Consider the following 20435-nt stretch of genomic DNA (forward strand, 5'->3'; position numbering starts at 1 on the left):
CGAGAACACCTACTCGGTGCTCGAGTTTTATCGATGTCCAAGAAACTCTTCAAAAACAAAACAAAAGGGCTGTTTACAGTGGCTCTCCAAACAGCGGCTAATTAGGTGTAACGAGCAGATTAGAGTAATTAATTACTTTTATAAAAATACGCGGGGAAATGTATTCCTCTCACAATCGCCAATTATCTGAAAAAAATAGTGGGAATTTCTTCCGCGCCGAATAATTAAAGTGACACTGAATACCCTGTCGTAATACCATGATCCTTTGCAAAAAAAAAAAGTAAATAAAAATAAAATAAACAGGTTACGCACAGTAAGTTTACAATATTGTTTGAAAAAAATCAAAGATGTTGACCTCCTTTATATACAAATTACGTCTCTTTTAGCTACGTTAACTGTTCTGTGTTTCCCCATACGGACACAAAAATATAACAATATTAATGAGAGCATTACCACCCGATATTTTTGGGCTGGAAATTTAGAAGCTTCGAGATATGTGCGTTGGTCTTCTTTCCTTGAATTACTTCCCTGCGCTCAAAGGCAGTAAAGAAAAGAAGAGTTAGAAGAAAATAGCATGCGCGTTTGGCATTGGCAGATAAAAACCTACGCGGTTTTTTATTAATTTAGTTATTTTTTTTTATGTATCTACATTTCGTTTTGACAATACAATTATTACTCCTCTCTATTCTGTCTCGTCTTTGGAATGGAATTTAAATCTACGGATTTTTAGAATCAAAGTAAATATTGTGTTTCCGGATCAAAAAACCTCTCACTCAATGCTGTTTACTCAGCCAAGTAACCAGGTGCGCAATGCACTGTACCTGGAACTGAGGAAACCCTTCACGCCGGAAGCACACTATATGAAAGTCTTTCGTAATTTTAAATCTTCCTAGAACTCGACATTCACAAGTTAAAGAATATAAGTATCATTAATTCCCTTTAGTGCATTTAACATATACAATGCCATCCCATTTCAGTGAACTGCATTTAAGAAGATTGAGAAAATCCTTAATAGCTCTCCTGTCCTGCGATTCAAGAGCTTACAAATGTCCAGACTTCCAGTGCTTTTGTCGAAGAGCTATCGCCAGACCTAGTAAACAATGCTTACGAAGAGAATATACAGAAAACAAGAGAGAGAGAGAGAGAGAGAGAGAGAGAGAGAGAGAGAGAGAGAGAGAGAGAGAGAGAGAGTTGATCACTTTGATTCATCAATGAACGAGAAACCTGAACGACCCCTCAATTCTTATCTGGAGAGAAGAGGAAAAAGATGAATGAATATAGTTTATAGAAAGGATAATTCAAGCTTCATAACCGTCCAAGAAATCGCATGATAAGGCTTAGTTCAATAAAATGAAAGAGAAAAAATGGCAATGATGCTTAACTACAAAGCAAAAATAAAAATATGCAATTTCTCTCTCTTGCAAGCGTGCGTGCGTGCGCGCTACACACAAACACACGTCGCATTCTGGGAAAAAATCCATTTAAAGTACGACAGAGCAATACATTTTATGATCTGTTAACCCAGCCGGACACTGACTGACACCTGCCACAAAACTATTAAAAGGCGAAGGACCACGAAGGGCGCGCAAGCGTGCTTCCAATCCCCGCGGCTAAATCAGAGGAGATGGAAATTGAACCACGTGGTTAACTCGGCGTGTGACCTGGACGGAGGGCAAATGCAAGCTCGTAACTTTTTGCCCAAAAGCAATAAAGCCATTAGAGGTTTAAAGCTTCAGGTTCCCGCTAACACCACTTCGCTCCTATCAGCGCCCACCAGGTAAGAGAGGTCAGCCCATGAGGAGGAGGAGGAGGGAGGAGGAGGAGGAGGAGGAGGAGGAGGAGGAGGAGGAGGAGATGGGCTGTTCACACGCTCAGCCTCAAATAACAATAACTGTAACAAAGAGAAAACAAAAACAGCCGACCCGCTTTGTACATCAATGTAGCGGTTCGGATAAAAACAGCCAAAATCAAATATATTCCGGTCGAAAGTTGAATGAAAACAAAAAATGTTGTAATAGAAAACAAAAATACAGGAAGCTATGTCCATACAGATTGGAAATGAAACCATCACCGTAATAATATTGAGTGACGTGAATACTTACTTTACAAATTTTGGAATACTTCCATAATTAGATTATTACATTAGTTGCTCTAACCTTAATGACAATTGGAAAAAACATCAAAGCGGGATCTCTCTTGGCTTGGCTTACAGATACTTTCATTACTATTCTTCCTCGCCAGGAGAAGAAAGAGAGAGAGAGAGAGAGAGAGAGAGAGAGAGAGAGAGAGAGAGAGAGAGAGAGAGAGAGAGAGAGGGGGGCTGGGAACACTATCTCTAAGCCATCTCCATTTCCCCTTCATTATTATCTCATTTGCATATCGAACTTCCGTGATTTTCCTTAAGGTAACATTTCTCACTATCCTGCCATCTTACGTCCAATATTCTTCTTAAAGCTTTACATGTAAATAAAACATTTTAGATATATTTCCAGTGCTGTACATGATCCATGTACATAAGGCAATACAGATCGTACTAGACACTGTACTGTCCAATCTTACTGTAGTATGAAAACTCAGTCTACTTAATATCCTAATGTTATTCAGGCTGCTCATTATTTCATTGAAATTCATTCAGTCTTCCACTAAATTTCACCTCCAAACAACCTGTAATGAATATAGGATACGACTGTTCACAAATATCTGTAAGACTCGACCTCATTAATCATTACTTGGGTTAACTGTTATTTTCATTACGTACTTTGTCTTTATCAGATCTGTTTTTATGTGATTTATCTTAAACTTCTAGATATATAACGCATTTTAAAAAGCGAGCTTTGTAAATCTTGTAGCGTTCTGCTGATTAAAAAACATCATCCACTCACGATTATTAAACCCCGACGATCGTTTAATATCCAGTTCACTATACCTTGGGAATAACTTACACCCAGAGGGGAATTATAATTGTAAGTGCTTGGTACGCGGAAGGGTTCGAACCAATGCCTGCCTTCAGAAACAACGATAGGCAGTGACTTAGACCACTGAGCTACCAAGTGAAGTCTAACGTTGCTCCAATGTAAACATTCTTTCATCTTCAATCACTTCTTTCTTTATTTTCTACAAGAAGGTTTATCACAAAGACAAACAGCAAAGAAGATATGCCAGTCTGTGTAATCATACGAGACCAAGCAGTTCTTATGATCCTTTAATCCAAACAGCTTTTGAGCATTAGTTATGAATTCTATCGTTGGAGAGCATTCGTGGTTTCTATCTGTCTGTGTCAACGAATTATCATTTCAAACACGCACAAACACACGCAACGTTATCTACTCATTTTTCATTCCAATGACGGAATACTTTTACATTATATTCAACTTTAAGCAATGAAACAATACAAAGCAGCTCAACAGCCCAGGAAAACAAACTTTTCAGTCGATGTTTATTATGAATAACTTTATCGCCTAAATGAAAATATGCTTTTACTTCGAGATTTGCCTGTTGTAAGTATGAGTAAGTGTGAGTATGTATGTGTATATACATACAAACATATATATATATATAATATATATACACACACACTTACGAGCACGCAGGGAGAGGCTGTGGAAGATCGTCCAATTTCTGCTCTGATGGCCATACATCCGTGATAAAGCTGTCTAAGAATATTTCGAATATTTCATCTGTTTTTCGTCTAAAACCTGGTCAAAAAACGTAATACATGTCTTAAAATCGATATAACCTAAAGTTGGTAAAACGTGTGTGAGTGCTTTGAACAGCTAAAGGCATTCGAACCCTGAGATACTAATTCATATATATATATATATATATATATATATATATATAAATATATATATATATATATATATATATATATATATATATATATATATATATATATATATATATATATATACATTTAGACATATATCTGTTTACATATACATAACGACAGCAATATAACCTTCATTTATTTTATTGCCAAAGAAATCTAGATAATAAAAATTCGCAGTATGTTTTGAGACTTGGCTCACGCCTCAGAATCAGAGATGAAAGAAATGCACATCTCCAATACAAACAGCTAACATTTGTACAATGGGAATCGTATAAAAAGTTGCAAATAAAAGTACGAGTCAACAATACGGAGCGTACGGTGGATCTAAAAAAACAAAAGAACAGCATGTAAAAGCGTATTTTCGAGGTCTCCCATGCAGTGAGGCTTTCCCTCACATCAAATTTTTGCTGTTTGTAAGTGCACTCCTATGTAGGTCACAACAGAAATGATAACTGAAGCCCTATGACTCATAATAAGCTATTAATACCTGCATTTAAATAATAGAAATCATTACTGCCGAATTCTTTAACATAAGTTGCCGGTGTTCCCAATACTGGTTTACTTTCCATTAACATAAGAGTATCAACATCACTATAAATTTAGCCTATTTTGAAACGTTTCAGTGTCATTACTAAACTAGAAATTTATTGGGCACACATACTGCTTTTCATTTTAGGACAAAATACTAAAAACATGAATATATAAACATATTCATACAGATGGTTTTCAATGGTCTGCTGTTCACCTCATCATTCTGGTCTCTAAATTGGGTACACATTTTATTTCTTCTCTCTCTCTCCAGGACAAGTCATTCAACACTGCCAACTTCAAGGAGAAGAATACTGAAATACAAAATTACACTCAAAATTTTAATCAAATGATAAATATCAGATACTATAATGTTTTCATGTTGCATGTTAATAAACTAATCCCAGCACCTTGCGTATGGTAAGGCGTTTCTAAAATTCATGAAAATAATAGGAATCCATATCAGTGGGCTAAAATAACAAATGAAACTGAACATGGTCATTCACAGGAAAAGATCAATCACAGTAAAACCATACAAATGATAAAACTATATGACACTGTTTGTAAGAACTCTTTTCCAAAATTTTCGCATCCTTTCTTCCTTCACTGACTTCTTTATTCCTACCAATTCTCTCTATTCCTCCATCCGTTCAATCCTTCCCTGATCTCTGTTACTTTCCCTCGAAGTCCATGGGTAATTCCCATCGATTCAAAATGGGTTGCTACGTCACAGAAGTCGGTTTGTTTGGTTTCCGTTTATTATTTATTTTTAGCATTCAAGGAGAAAAGACCTCGAATTCCGAGGGATGTCTACATTTACCTGATAAGTCACACTACAGTGCAATCAAGCTGTTTGCGACTCAGTGATCAGGCGTGATATTCGATACTGCCATAGATCTTATTTCTCGCCTTTTGCCTTTCTGGAAAAGCAATACAGTTACGTAAGAGAACGCAAGGGGCTCTTCTTTCATGATAACAACAACGCCGAAGTTACGTCAAGTAAAAATGAAGCGAAGCACATGACTGGTAAACTGAGAAGTTAATCATACATATCTTGTTCTCTATGCCTCTATTCATTTTCATCCAGCATGTAACCCTTTCTTGATACCGGAGACACATCGCCTTTAATCCGATTACTTGGCATACGAAACTAATTACTTTTGTTATATTTCCAAATGTAAAAATCACGAGGGGACAAAACACGGCTGAAAAATGGAGGGCGTGAAGGACAGGTATTTTTGATGAAATGACTTTATAGCTAAAAGAGACCCTTTCATCCTCTTTAAAAAGAATTAAAAAGGGTAAACTTTATTGCAAACACAGGATATAAAGCTGATAGAACACGGAGCGCCCGGGGTTAACTTTGACATTCCTTAATAAACAGCTCCTTTCGTTCCTACTTGAAATCACTCATTGTTTAAAGGGTCTCGTCCCTTCCTTTCATGCCGATCCTCCCTCCCTCCCCGTTCTCCTGTGGCTCCGCGATTCGATAGCCTACATTGCTCATCCATCAACTGTAAGTAGCCGATTTCTATTCACCTCGAATTTTATTCCATTTCGACAAATAACCTCCCACCATACGCAGAATTATATTACATTTCGATAAAAGTCCCATTTGACGTCGAATTAAATTCCTAATTTCGACGAGTAATGACTGAATGGAAAGAGAACGGAATCAGTGTCCAATGGCACGGGAGCAGCCGATCTAAAGTTAAAATCCGTCCTGCACCTGGGAAAGAACTCGAGTCAACTACAAGTCACAACAACCGCACAAAAAATGAGATAATTACGTTCCAGAAGCAGCATTGCTATGTCGGTGTAAATTGATTACAGCCTCCGACTGCATTCCGGACTTTCGGTAAATTCCAGGGATGATTAAAACTGTTGGGAAGGTCTCTCTCTCTCTCTCTCTCTCTCTCTCTCTCTCTCTCTCTCTCAGGGAGGTGTCATTCTAGACAAGGGTAGAATATGAGGATGGAAAAGGCCCACACATTTTCTTCTTAATGAATCCAGGCATTGTCAAGAAAAATTTGACAAGAGGCAGCTGTTTATCGCCGTCCTCGCGCTGATCAACATTTCCGGGTAACTTGAAACCTTTAAAATTTGAAGCAATTTGTTGAAGCGATGCTTTCGTCTTTCTTTGCGACGCGGCGACATTTTTCAACTTAGGCGAACGACAGAAGCATTATAACAACAGGCTAACAAATAGGGCGATCAAAATGATGTAAGCGGAGTGATGCGGACGATAAAAGTCTGGGAGCATGATGAGGTTAAAAGCAGGCAATATCAGGTCAGATAATTTGTGGAAGGTAACCCCTTAGGTTTTCTCTTTTCTTTCACTTTTAATTCGACGAACATGAAGCAAATGCGAAATTGGAAAAATCATGCATGAGGGGGTTGTATAAAACACTGACTAATGACTGAAACCATAGTCACTGATATTAACGCCTTACCTAAAGACAAGAGAAAACAAGCAATGTTTACTCCAGTCAAATACAATTTTGAAATTACATCTTTCAGACGCAATGAATGTTGCACGGAATGTAAATTTTTGATGAAAACCAGGTCCCTAAGTAACAAATCTACAGTTGCCCATTAAAAAAAAAAAAATTAGTAAACAGCGAGCACATCTGAAACCTAAAAATAAGAGGAAAAGATTATATACTGTACAGTACGCAGAAATGACAATACTTTAATCATAAACACAAATCAAAGAAACAGTGAAAATAATAAGAATATTCAAACAACATAACCGCGCACAGATATACAAACATTAACACCTATTTCAGGGTCTGCCTAGTAACTGCTGTTTGAAAGGGATGCCTCGACTTACAGCGGAATTGTCCCCGTTTGTGTGCCCTATACAGCTTACGTAACAGCCAAACGAAGCCAGGGGGACTTGCTGCTTATGTCACAGGGTCATTTGCCGCACTTGAAAGACCAATTGTGATATCATTTATCACTGCCACGTAAACGGGAAGATAGCAGAGGTTAGTCTGGTCGAACAGCGACGCGTTATGCCCCCTGACATAATTATAAGTTACTTAACAAATGAATGAATAATTTAGAACTATCTAGCGTCAGCCAACACCACAAATAATTCCTAGGCCCAATATGTACGAGTTTCATTCTTAAAGGTCCACGATTTAGGGAAGGAAGCAACGAATCTTCAAGAAATAACCACAGGAAAGTCTGACAATAGAACGTACATTCAAAAACTTGACATAACCAGGCGTTTGTTAAACTCTGAACTAGCAAACTCAACTATACTCAAATACTGCAAGACAGCAGGAGGAAAGAATTTAGAATGTACAGTAGTAATCATATAGGAATACTACTAAAGGGAACACCGGGATCTCCATGAGTGTAAGAATAAAAAAAAAAAAAAAAAAAGAATCGGGGCAATTACAGTTTGCATTACAGTTCATATACGTTACCCTAACTTCCAATTAAAATTTACGCTCTATGATCAAACCATTTTGGCGTTCTTAAGCAAGTGATCTAACCAAGATCAGAGATATGTTTTCATAATTTTGCCAATTAAAGCGACGGAGAGTTACTGCAAACCATGTAATATAAGCATGATAACATCTATCATCTTTTAAACATAAAAACACGCGCATTCACTCAAAAATAACATTTATCAGTCTATCTATGATATATATATATATATATATATATATATATATATATATATATATATATATAATATTCATTCATTAAAGAAGCCAATTCCACAGTTTGTTCAGCAAGCGAAACAAGGATTCGTCATTGATGGGCTTAACTTTAGCAGCGCACTAACGAGTATTATTGGCAGCGGCACCTTTTGCAGGTCGTCCTACCTATTTTGCTTCACTGATTTTTCGATACACCTCACCACTCATTTTCTCATAATCTGCAACACTTACAACTTTCTCTTCTTGCGAATATTTCAGAAGCTTTCACCATACCATGCCACTTCTCTTCATTATCATTTCATCTCCGAAAAACTGCCACTCCAGATCCCATTCCTATTCCAATATCGTATTCCACACACATGCTCCTACATCTACCTTTTCCAGATTCATCTCCTTTTTCTATCCACGAAAACACTGGAAACTACGGAAACATGACATCCTTAAGAGTCACCCAGTATTATTTCAAACAAGACGTACATTCCTTAGCATAGTCTATATAAGCACTGCCGTCATTATAAAATCTTACAACATTTTGTAACAGTAGTATTTACCCTCTACAACTAGAACACCTTCTACCTAATTCTGCATTATGTTAGGTACAGGTCTTCTCCAATAACCTTTCTGGAAGGCCAAGCCCATTAAGAGAAGAACAAAAGAAAGGCAGTTAATCAAGAAGAAAGTTTCAAAGGCGGACGAGGAGGATAACGAGAGCCTTACCTGTTGAGCGCAGCTGCTGCAGAGTCAGGCTGTCGCGTCAGAAGCTGTTGATAATCGTCTTGGGTAAAGTCCTGCGGTGGGAGGTTATTAGGGGAGAGGTCCTCTAAGAGTGTGGGTTGCTGTTGTTGATGTGGGGCACTGCGTACGCCCTCGAGAGGTAGGCACCACACCACCGGCAGGACGCCCAACCATGCCAACGCAGCAGCGCGCAGAAACACCATCACTGCAAAGAATAACATTCGCTCTTAATACGAATGATTTCAATTTATAGCGATGTATCAGTATAACTTCACGAAAAGAATTCTTTAACATATGTCTCTATATAAAAAAAATTACAAAACAGAAATTCGTGTTTTAAGATTCTTGAAGCACCAACGTCCGTCCACTCTCTCCCTCTCTCTGGACGTGTACGTACACTATAATATGCATGTGTTTATGTGTGCGTGTGTGCATGTGAGGGTCTCTGTGCTTGTGTGTCCGCTTACGTATAATGAAAACCACAACTTGATGCATATAAATAGAGCAAAGGAGCAGCTAATCTTCATCTCACACACACATCCCACATCCAAGACAAAAGGTGAAAGGTAAAGAAAGGGTGTGGAGGGGGAGGGAGGCACCAAAAGCACAATTCAGAGATAAAGCTACTCATGAAGATTAAAAGCAATTATGTAGAGAGATGAAAAGGGAACAGCAGCGAGACAAAGACATAATCACGGTATTTATGTTAACGGGACCAACCACGGCGAGTTTGTATATAAATGCGATGACATGATATAAATAACAAAAAACTTTGCTAAACCTTCTTAACTACATCTCTACTCATACACACACAACATATTGGTTATTCAATTAATGTACTCAGTTGGAGCCATCTTTCTGCCTGATAAGTTGAATACTACACCATATGCAAGTACTGTAGTACTTTTAAGTAATTTTGTAATAGAACAGAACTCACTGATTCAAATAACGATATCACATGAAAATTATTTTAATTTCTGACAAAAGGAAACGATTTTTCTATATATCTAATCATTCCTGGGATGTCTGATCGTATTCACAATTATATAAACAACAACCGGAGTTAAAATACTTGAAATTTGCCAAACTACATCAAGACCTTATCTCCAAAACACGAATTAATCCGGAAATATTTGTTAAAAGAATTAACAAATGCAAAGTGCTCTACTCATCTCTCTCTCTCTCTCTCTCTCTCTCACCTTTTCCCCAACTATTTTTCTTATGGCCACTCAATGCCTTGACTCAATGTCTAAAAAATCTCTCCGGAACCCGACACCTGAGGAGAGCCCATATTCCATCAAAACAATAGAGATCCTACACACTCGTGATATGATTAAAGAAAACTTCAATTTGACAGCTGAAGGACCTTACAAAATATGTCATATCTAAACACATAAACTTGCAATTTGTTTTTACTACTTTTCAGAAGTGAGTAATGTGTTCATGGCGATAAGAGACCTGGCGTAGAAACTCAAAAATGTTTCTGTTCGCGTGAGTGTTAAAAGAAGCCCATCGATTCCATCGCGCCTAGCCAAGAGTAGGCTATTGTTAAATTATACTCTAGCTGTATCAAGCCATTACTGGATCATGTCCTCTCAAATGATCGAAATATGAAATAGCAGAACATTACAAAAGATAACAATGCAAAAATAAAATATTAGGTTAAACAGCAACAGCGATAACATACTTTAATGTCCAAGAAGTGTCAAAATTAAATATAATAATAATAATAATAATAATAATAATAATAATAATAATAATAATAATAATAATAAGGCAACAGCATCCCGCTGATAATCGACATGAAACTTTCCCGGGACTTATATTGGCGGGCGTGAGAAGCCGTGAGTTGTTGGGGTTCATTAATGTTAAGTATGTTATCAAGAAACTTCAAAGTGAGTCACATAAGAGGTAATCTAGTACGGTCAGGTAAGAGGACGGCCATGGGGGATAGCGATTGGATGAGGAGGAGCAGCAGGAAGAAGAGAAGGGGAGGAAGGGAGAGAAGAAAGCGGGAGGAAAAGAAGTAGTGGCAAGTTAAGTTGGAACCTCAGAAAATCACCTAAGAAAGCAGGCGGTTTCAGAAGACCAATTTCTACTTTCGAAATTTACTTATGATTTTGCTGTTATTATTATTATTAAATCTGGTGAGAGAGAGGGTTTACATCACGGAAATGTGTTTTAGTATATACAGCTGGTTAAAATAATATCTGGAGTTCTAACGTAGGAAAACATTGGCTGATATAAATTCCATTTGTTTGACAGTTTTGCTCGAGCCACGAGAGAGAGAGAGAGAGAGAGAGAGAGAGAGAGAGAGAGAGAGAGAGAGAGAGAGAGAGAGAGAGAGAGAGAATAAATATGTAAACAACGTAAGTCAATACATTTCTTAACTACGGCCATGTCCAAGATAACTGTTATACACGAATGAGAGAAAAAAAGGCAAAAATGATCAATATCCATATGAAGAAATATCAACACGCTTATAGGGCTGTCTACTTAATTATGCAAGACTTCCCACACCTTAACCAAGACGATATATTAATTAAAAGACTTTTCAACGATAAAGTTAAGAAGTATACGAGCAAAATCTAGTTTTTTTTTACGAAAAGCCTCAATATCAGTGAAACAAATAATATACATATACATGCAATGCTCGTGTCTTTCTGCAACACGAAAAATAAGAAACTGAAAACCGTGGTTAATAAACAAAATGAAAACACAGAAGAGCTCCCCAGTCAAATGTAGTGTATAGAAGCAGTGTTAGGCCCCTACCCAGGCGTACCTAGGCAAAAGGTGATTTGTCGAATTCATGAAGTGTATTCCTCTTTTCCATACACATTTATCAGACTCGGATACGAGAGGTATAAAGTATTCGTTCCTACATCGACAGATACTCAATATTTCCCCGTTGCTGGTATACCCAAATCCACCTGTCACTCCTGAGGTATGATGATGACCTTGCTGCAAATCGCCCAGACCGTCTGAAGAAGTAAAACTAGTTCTAAGGGACGCGGAAACGCGTGAAATATAGTCACCTAGGAAAAGAGTAGTCAGCATTCTCATGCAAATAAATTTCTAAATGCTCTCTAATTTCAATAGAATCCTAATTCCTCAAATATTCTCTTCTTTTAAAAATTACTCATCAAGTCCTCTAATCCTATAGAAACATACTGACTAAAATAACCTCTGATCCTACAAAAATAGTTTTCCAGATAACTCTAAGTTTTATAGAAAACCTTCTAAAAATACATCGAGGCTGAATCAGTTGGCTCTCAACGAAATCACATCTATCTAAGCCCAAGGCTCCTCTCGAGAAAAAAGGGGAAGACTCCATAGAAAAGGGATCTAATGGATGAGGTAGATGAGTCCCATAACACATAAGGGGCTTAAATGGATCTACGGACAATGTTTCTGTATTATTTAATGGATCTAAGGACAATGTTTCTTTATATATATTTATATATATCACTGACCGAAATGCGGAGAAAGAATGAAACTGGATTCAAATATATCATGGAGCAGCAAGAATTTTCTTTATGTAAACAGCCTTTGCCTAGCCAACTGTGACAAAGGTGAGTATACAATAGGATGGAAAAAGTCAAACATGCTCAAAAGTATGAAAAAAATTCTAATCCTAAGCTCCTCCCTGCAACAGCCATCCATTTGGATCAGCTCTGTTCCACCTAATTGGATAACCCTCCGGAGAGAGAGAGAGAGAGAGAGAGAGAGAGAGAGAGAGAGAGAGAGAGAGAGAGAGGAGAGAGAGAGAGAGAGAGAACACCATCCAGTCAGGTGGGACTTCTTTCTGACTGAATGGCTTAGCAGTAGAGAGGCTTAGGATTTTGAGAGAGAGAGAGAGAGAGAGAGAGAGAGAGAGAGAGAGAGAGAGAGAGAGAGAGAGAGAGAGAGACAAAGGTCATCAGAATTTCATTCTACTCATGATATAGATTCACGGCAAGTGTTATAATTCCATTAACGCTTAAATTTTAAAGTGCAAAATAACTGACTGAGTATGATTTTTATAAGTACAGTAAATTTCCTTTCCAAATGCAATCCCAAGGATTTTCGTTATTCCCGAGTCACCGGCACTACACCATGGTTGAGAGAGAGAGAGAGAGAGAGAGAGAGAGAGAGAGAGAGAGAGAGAGAGAGAGAGAGAGACCCTGGAAGTCAAAACAAATGGAGGAGAAATCGACCGCAAAATGCCCAGCGCGGAACTTAACACCATTTCTGGGAACGCCCTCAACGATGGGACTCAACCATTTATGCGGATTACCCAGAGAAAAATGACATATGCTTCTAAATTTCTTCTTCCTCTCATACTGAGAAGAAAAGCAAAGATGTCCGGCCTCTGTCCTATCATTGCTTCTCTTTCCCTCACTTTCACCTACCCTTGTTCTCTTTCTCTCACGTACCTAACCACCCGGTCTTTCTTTTATCCCAATCTTCTAATCCTCCTATTCCCCATAACTTATGGATAACAATATGTCCTGCCATAACAATATGTCCTACCTGTAGGAGATGATTCTTCAGCGACAATACTAATCATATATGAGAATCAAAATAAAAAATAATAAATAAATAAAAAGAGTAAAATGTGGGTAAATGTACGTACAAGCAAGAGAATCCCATTGCGAGTCAATTTACCAGCTGATATTAAACTCCCAGGCGCACTTCAATGTTACTCCCAACAATCCCTCAAGTGTGTGAGTGAGCTGGATTTGCCTCCGTCTATCCACTTTGCTCACGTCGATGACAAACAAGCATTATGACGTTCAGTCGGAAGGTCGGAAGATAGCTCGCGAAAGCCAAGTGGCAGTAAATAAGATGGGCGAATAAATCTTTTTCTATTCTCGGCTCTCTCTCTCTCTCTTCTCTTCTCCTTCTTCTTCTTAAGTCTGACACTGCATTACCAGCAGCAGTTTACTAGCAACAAGTTTATCAACTTTTAGACAGTAAAGAAAACTTTAAAGTTTTGAAAAACTTGTAAATGCTTACGACAAAGCGTACATACATTACAAGGCAACATTTAAACCTGTAAAACATATATATGAGACAGAAACAAAAGAAAGATCAGTGCATAAAACAACAATATGTTCGGTGATAAAATCGACCACAGCCAGCCTCTTCCCGTCACGCGTATGAATTTTCCTTCCGCCGGAGATTTACGGAGCAATTTCTGTCTCTCGGTAAAGGAAAATATATAAGGTTTTCGGTATATTCCTAAACTCTGTGAAACGAGAAAGAAGCAGAACAGATTCAGTTCAACCAGCTGAAGAATGATAATGCCCTTGTAGAATGATCTCTAGCATATGACTGTTTCTAAGCAACTGACAACTCCATCCAAAATGAATTATTTCTTTGATACTACACTACATTTTCAAGTGAGACTACCAAAGAATGATCAATTAAGATACGATGCTCATTTTTTAACTCAGAATATAAGTCAGAATATTAGTTACGAAGAATTATATAAAAATCAGTTCACAATCACAGGAAGCCAATTTCAAAACAGGCGAAGGAAAACGCCTATCAAAAAAGGGGAATATTTTCTTACACAACTGACAAAGTTACAGATTAGGACAGCATAACGGTTGCTACATTAAATTGACAGGAAATTCTAAGTGACTGACAAAAGAAATGACTGACTGATAAGCTGTAATGTATTAATCATTTACCGTTTACTTATATTGTGTCCATCGTCGGACAATAGCCACTCCTCGCCTCCCCAGCACCCACTTCCATGCACAACGCCACTCACCTCTCTCTCTCTCTCTCTACATATATATACAGTATATATATATGTGTGTGTGTGTATATGTATATATACACATATATAAAAGATCTTTCATATATATTTATATATATGAAAGATCTTTCATCATGATAAAGAAAAAATGAAGTCCTTTCATATATGTTCACTTTCAGGATCAGTAAAAATGTATGAATGAATGCATCTGTTTCTTACAATATTGCTATCACAAATATAAATTCCATCAAAATAATAACTATAATAAAATGCCATTATCTGATAATATAAGAAAATGTGTATTTTTAAAGCATCCAACTAACGTCACAATATATATGATATTTTCAAACAGTTCCAACGATTTTCATACTAATAGGATTCACTTCTTTTTAAAACCTGTCTGAAGTAATTGCGAAGATATACGAAAAAAAATTGAAATGGCATTATTAACGTCACAAACACAACCTCAACTCATTTCGAACGATTGTAAAACAAATTTTTAAGTATAGTTCTCAAATGCCGAACCTATATTTCCAGAGTAATCTGAAATAATAATGTAGAGAAAACAACGGTAAAGTCAAAACAATCGAGAAAAACATGCCATGACATTTATTTTTCGAAACTTTGAAGCACAAACTCCATTTCCGACTTCAAGGAGGTCTTCCTATCGGCCTCGACCTCCTCGCTTGAGAGGAAAAGGGAGGAAAAAAGAAAAATAAATATAAAATAAAGATAACTCAAATAAAGGATAACTTTATCAACCCCGCACAAATAACGAGATAAAAGTGAAGAGTAAAATTAGGTCTGAATTGAGAATTTATTATGATAAATGAACTTTGGCACGCGCTACGCTACGCTGGAACCTGGCGCTGACCGTCATGTCTCCCCTACCCTACCGATCCCCTACCTACCCCGCCCCCACCCGGAGCAGACAAACTGATTTGCAGGAGGAGGGTGGATGTGTCATGTCTCCTCTACCCTCCCCATCCCCACCCCGGGCGGACAAAGAAGACGGATCCACTCGGATTTTCATTATTATAGATTATATATTCATAACAAACGATCAAACAAAGGCACTCATAAAAATGTAAGTCTAGTTTCAATTTATGAAGACAATGTTTATGTACGTAAAGAGCACACGTCTTAATGAATGTTCTGCGTATATGCATATAAAAAGAATTATTATAATAGTTATATTTGTTGTTGTGGTGACTTTTGTGTTTTTATTCTCAACCACAGAATACATTTATTATTACTATTATTATCATTATTATTGTGGGGGTGGTGCCCGTTCTTTCAATTATTGAACATAATCGGGAAATTCCTTATCTCTTACTTATCATAATTATCATTATTGTTACTGTAAGGACAGACTACAGCTGAATACAGACTACAGCTTCCTCTCTCCCAGCAATTTCTGTAATAATTCTTATTGCAGAAATTGCTATCAGTGGAACCAGTTTGGAGTTCTCTCGTCACCCAAATATAGCAGCGCAAACAGTTCAGTTGCAACATGCGGAGTTCCCGAAGAAACGAGGTTTATGGATACGACAGGCGAACTGGAATAAAAGGGATTATCATTCAAAAAAACAAAAGACCGAAGTCCACGTGACCAACACCTACGACAGCACAATGGAGGAAAATCAATTTAAGAGCTATTTACAGCAAAATCTTTTCTCAATACCCTATCCTTCCTCTAGCAATGAAATCATACTTAAAAAGGCCCTACTTTCTCTCTCTCTCTCTCTCTCTCTCTCTCTCTCTCTCTCTCTCTCTCTCTCTCTCTCTCTCTCTCCACACATACATATCCCTGTTTTTGATCTATGAATAAAAAATATAATTAAGCACCTTCTCCATTGCACGTGCTTAAAAGACCCCTCGTATAATTGAACCAACTCAAAGGAAAATCTCATCAGCGGCCATTTATTCATATATGGCTTCACTCAAGCTCAATTATCGGCACTCTAAAGAGACGTTTTAATTAGCGAGCACCGGAGGTCAACTGCAAGACGGGCACAGGGCAAGGAGGCGCCCCCGCCTCATTATGGTCGGCTATAATTCAACAGCTCCATTATGATTCGCCAACGAAACCTCATTATATTCAGGTACTTAATCATCCTTGCTTGTTGTTGTCTAATGACAAATCAGATTAATCACCACAACGCCGCCCTTTCCGAGGGCGGCTATTCTCCTAAACACTCAGAAATGCAATCATGACACTCATGATAATTCTGGCCAATAACGACCACACAGTCACATAAAGGAGTTGTCTAGATATTATATTTAATGTGCAAGCCACAAAAAGCGTTTAATATCGAATTCATTATACCCTTGGTAATAACTTATACCATAGAGAATAATATTTGATATAAGTGCTTCTGAGAAAAGCCGAGTGGTCACAGTCGAGTGTTTATAGTCATTTCTAGACCAAAGAACCAGGTTCGAACCCTAGCCCAGGCAGGAGTACTGATCACTTACAATTCCTTTTGGTGTAAGTTATTCCTTAAGGTATAGGAAATGACATTTAACGATTTTGTAGTTCAATATTCGTGAGTATAAAATAGGCACGCATGTACAGATGACGTTAATTCTTCTGTACATTTTACACACACACACACACACACACACACACACATATATATATATATATATATATATATATATATATATATATATATATATATATATATATATATATATACTCGTATAAAGACAGAGTAAGTAGAATAACGTAACTTCACGCTAAACGATCTTAGCATTATAGAACTGGGAAGCCTTTCAAAGAGGAAGCGAAGTAACGCTGATACACTGAAACTTTCGAATATTAGCGAATATGCTTTCTTTTGCAAATAAGCTGATTCTATCCCGAGGAGTGTTATAATCATTCTGACAACTGGAACGGTCAGCTGATCATCCACAAAAAGTACTGAGTCAATTTCCTTTCGATAAACGTAGAATTCTTCCCACAGAGAGAGAGAGAGAGAGAGAGAGAGAGAGAGAGAGAGAGAGAGAGAGAGAGAGAGAGAGAGAGAGAGATCTGTAAGATCTTTCAATAAGATCATATAATTAGGTAATGCATACCAATAACAGCATTCGCTAAAACAGAATATTAACTACACAAAAAATAAAAAATGGCTAATCTTTCCATTTACAGCTTACTAGTTTCATCAGATTAATCTCTCACTGAACATTGCCCAAACCCTTCTTGTGGTCATTTTTGACATCCTAGCAAAGAGATGATTAACATTTCGAAACATTAAAGAGGGAAAAAATGGAATGAAGATCAGCAGCATGCATCAGAGGATAAGTCTGCCCAACATAAATCCTTTCTTTTAACCTTCTCTTCCTTCTGAGAATTGTGGCTTAGGCTACGCCGGAAGGAAGGAACATCGATCTCAAATGCAGTCTGAACAGTAACAAATCCTCCTGCGAGAAGCACTCATCCCCCCTCCCTCCCTTCCAAATAATTACATAAAAACAAAATCCTGTTTGTTTCCTCTCTTTAACACCGCGATTTAGAGACAAGAAACGGGTACTTGCGCGATGAAGGTATAATGGAAAATCCAGTCAACTCAGCAAGTATTCTGGTACAGCTAGAGCCGTTCTTGTTACGTGCGGCCAATCGAAAATGGGAGACGGATCTACGAAAGATGCAGAGATGATGATGCAAATAAGGATGTTACATACCGTAGAGTTTTCCCACCTCAATTTTTTTTTGTATAGAATAAGATACTTGCAATAAGCAATTCCATGTGACGATAAGCCGTCGGTTAGATCCAAGATCTTTTCTCAGGTCAAAGATGGAAGTAAAAGGAGGGCTAGCCAAAGTCACCTGGAGAATAATCCTGAGCAAAATCCCTGTTAGGGATGCAACTGTTCTGGTATACTTAGAAAAGATTCCTTTTTAGCTCTTCGTTGGACGAGTCGGTAGAGTTGAGGCCTAGCACTCGCTAGGCCCGAGTTCGACTCTCCGGCCGGCTAATGAAGAGTTAGAGGAACTTATTTCTGGTGATAGAAATTCATTTCTCGCTATAACGTGGTTCGGATTCCACAATAAGCTGTAGGTCCAGTTGCTAAGTAACCAATTGGTTCTTAGCCACGTTAAATAAGTCTAATCCTTCGGGCCAGCCCTAGGAGAGCTGTTAATCAGCTCAGTGGTCTGGTAAAACTAAGGTATACTTAACTTGACTTACTTACATTTAATTGAGCATTGTCCAATAAACTAGAATATCACTCATTTATCATGGTAACGTCTTACCATCTGTGTCTGGCCAACTCCCTGGTAACTTCAAGTGGAATTTTCACTTCACTATCAAAACAAAATAAATAAAAAGAAATAGTAACTACCCGAGAATTGCAGGCAACTTCAAATGTACTTTTTCAAAAAAGAACTGCTTGAGATTTAAATTAATTTGCGGATCCAATTTTCAGCTAACTTTATTTATCTTTGCAGAGCCAAACTTATGTCTCTCTCTCTCTCACTCTCTCTGAAAATGAGAAAATTTCTGACAGTACAGAAAGGGGTAACTTCAAATTACTTTTGAATAAATTCATCTTCTAATACTGTTATCCCTACGGCAAAAACAAATACGCAATACAACAAGCAAAAACAAAATGATAGTAAGTGAAATAACACTAAAATTATCTAAATACGTATCATCCAAGACGGCGGTGAAGCACGAGCTTATTCCATTAAGTCAATTCGGGCGGGACCAAATGGCTTCGGAGCCAGAGTGATTTAATTCCATATTCAATGTGCGGTGTCTACCACTAATTCCGATGTCCTGAACTTGCACAATTTGCTTTTCATATTTACAATAAGTATTTATTCTTCGAAAGGTAAAATATGCATTCAACGTTGATTAAAATACAATATAAAATAAAACCGTGATTACAGAAAGCATAATCTATTGTAAAACTGGAAAAAACCAATAACCAAAAAAATCAGTATTAAAAGCTAGTAACACTAATACTGCCTAATATCAAGAGCAGCAATTAAAAATCTAAACACTAATAATAATGCCTGCAATAAGAATACCGATTACTTCTGTTAATACAGCATAATGTTTGAGGTATAAAGATAACTTAAACGCACCGCCACGAGTGACTATAATGATAATATCTATTTTCCAACATCATGAACGAGAAGATATCAGAAACTCCATTTCACGGACCACCTGTTGCTGAACAAACGGAATGCCAACACTGCAGACTAAAGCAGAGACTAAGTTTCATAATAATATCAACCTTGCATTATCCGGCGCCCACCACACACACATATTAAGGGATTTCTGCTTCTGGTATTCATGGCTAAGTGTGAAAAACATTATTCACCCTTCGATTTATAAAAAGTACGAAAAAAAATGGGGAGAAGGTCTTACTCCTTTCAGTGATTCTTTGCATATACCATCAGGTCAAAATCGCTTCATAGAGGCTACGACAGACATATTACAAAAAGGCAAACTAAAATAGTGTAAATAAGATGTTGAGATCATGCGAAAAAACTTAGAACCCTAAGCAATAGCCCTTTTATTAATATTCCCAGTCGTTCTAATTCATTCTGCATAAAATTATTGAAATCTATAGTTACAAAACATATATAAAACAATAACAGAGTATACAACTAATACCGCACCAAGATGCTCAATTGTTATGGTAATTATCTAAAGAAAAATGAAAATGTTCTTATTCAGAAAATCGAAAATCAACTGTTGGGCATCTGATTATGGTGCGAGTAAACTCGACTACAACCGAGAAGGCCAAAAGCTTTTCCTTAAAATATTTATTCAGTACATAGCAATCCTGTAAACATATGCTGGACTTTGTGTGATACCAGTGATTCTGACACAGATTTGAATAAATGATAAATGATAAATAAATAAATAACAAATATTAAATACATACATACTAAATTATA

General features: G+C 37.3%; 1 protein-coding gene across 8 annotated transcripts in view; it reads right to left on the minus strand.

Annotated features, from left to right (window-relative positions):
• The window catches only part of Dh44 (diuretic hormone 44), a 358705-nt gene that overhangs the window by 42816 nt on the left and 295454 nt on the right, over window positions 1-20435 (minus strand). For all 8 annotated transcript variants that reach the window (XM_067127356.1, XM_067127362.1, XM_067127354.1 and 5 more), the window contains one exon: window positions 8752-8974. In XM_067127356.1, coding sequence (XP_066983457.1) covers window positions 8752-8972 — 221 coding nt within the window. In that variant the 5' untranslated portion in view covers window positions 8973-8974. The remainder of the gene's footprint in view (window positions 1-8751; window positions 8975-20435) is intronic.

The sequence above is a fragment of the Macrobrachium rosenbergii genome, chromosome 25 (assembly GCF_040412425.1).
Source record: "Macrobrachium rosenbergii isolate ZJJX-2024 chromosome 25, ASM4041242v1, whole genome shotgun sequence".
Taxonomy (NCBI): domain Eukaryota; kingdom Metazoa; phylum Arthropoda; class Malacostraca; order Decapoda; family Palaemonidae; genus Macrobrachium; species Macrobrachium rosenbergii.